Here is a 1,294-nt window from a genome sequence, read left to right as displayed (position 1 = left end):
AAGTAGACATTGATTGATTAGCTTTTGTGTGTTTAACCATATTGCTACTGTATCTATATGATGCTTGTCTTGATAATAATAGATTATTTAAAAAACAATTAATTATTTTGCATCACGTGACCAGTTCTGTCACTTGCATGCATGCTGAGTAGTGAGAATAGCTCGACCTGCTAGTGATATTCAGGAAACAAACTCTCCAGAGCAAAAAGGGATATTTGATTTTCTTGTAAGTGTATGTGCCAATCAAGGTGACCGTGAAGCAATGGAGGACGACTTGGCTGTTAAGAAGCGTGAGGGAGGCGGTTCGTTTATGGCGGCAGTGTTTGATGGCCACGGAGGCCGCGGCGCAGCACAGTATGCCAAATCTAGACTGTTTCCACTTCTCGAAACCTCCTGCAGCCATGAAGAAAGTGTCAAGGAAGCAATGAGAAGTTCATTCTTAAAAATACATTCTGAAATGTCATCTGTTAGAGGTAATCAAATAATTTACATTAATTTGATAGTTAAGCATCATGGTCACAGGATGATTAATTTATGTGAATATGCATGCATACAAATTTTATGAATTTTGTGCATCTGCATAAAGGCTGGTTTACAATATGACGCTAGGCCTGATCTTATGTTGACACTAGCTCCAATTAGATTTGGTTCAATTCTAGCGTAACGCATTCATCAATTGGAAGGTCAAATCACCCACGCCTTTGATTAAAAATTGACGCTATGCTGGCGTAGCTGTCATATTGTAAAACAACCTTAGTGATTGTACAAAATATGGGTTTTATTTTAGCGAATGGCTATCAGTGCATGTGGATTCATCATGCAATTTCTCCCTATAAGCTCAACTATATATATATATATAGCATACAAAATTAGCTCATACAGCCAACCAAAATTTTATGATAGATTAGTAGCCAACACTTGTCATGGAAATATAATTCGTTTCTTCTTTTATAGAATCATGGACTTCTACTAGGGAAGGTTACCTAAGTACATCAGGAACAACAGCAACTGTAGTTGTGCTTCAGCCTACCAAATTATATATTGGAAATGTTGGTGATTCTGCTGGGATATTAGCAGTAAGAGGTCCATTTGGAAAACTTTTTCCAAAACCAATTACTGCAAATCACAGACCAAATAACTACAAGGAATGTCAAAATATAGAGCAACTTGGTTAGTTTTCTACCATTTTACTTAGTTATAATTAAGGCAATCTCCATGATCCAAATGTTATAGGCTCAGCCATTTCCAAGTTATGCTTTAAGGATTTTTGCTATTACACGTAAATGCCTAATTA

General features: G+C 36.5%; 1 protein-coding gene across 1 annotated transcript; it reads left to right on the top strand.

The window, feature by feature from the left end:
* Positions 1-262: 262 nt before the first annotated feature.
* LOC105316285 (protein phosphatase 1D-like) lies at positions 263-1,170 on the top strand (the record flags this gene model as incomplete). Its single annotated transcript, XM_011411110.1, has 2 exons — positions 263-473; positions 955-1,170. Coding segments are annotated over exons 1-2 (427 nt in total), but the record flags the coding sequence as incomplete, so codon positions are not given.
* Positions 1,171-1,294: the final 124 nt, after the last annotated feature.

Source organism: Amphimedon queenslandica, unplaced genomic scaffold (genome assembly GCF_000090795.2).
Source record: "Amphimedon queenslandica unplaced genomic scaffold, v1.1 AMPQUscaffold_2425_Cont25573, whole genome shotgun sequence".
Taxonomy (NCBI): Eukaryota; Metazoa; Porifera; class Demospongiae; order Haplosclerida; family Niphatidae; genus Amphimedon; species Amphimedon queenslandica.
This window is presented reverse-complemented; position numbering and strand designations above follow the sequence as displayed.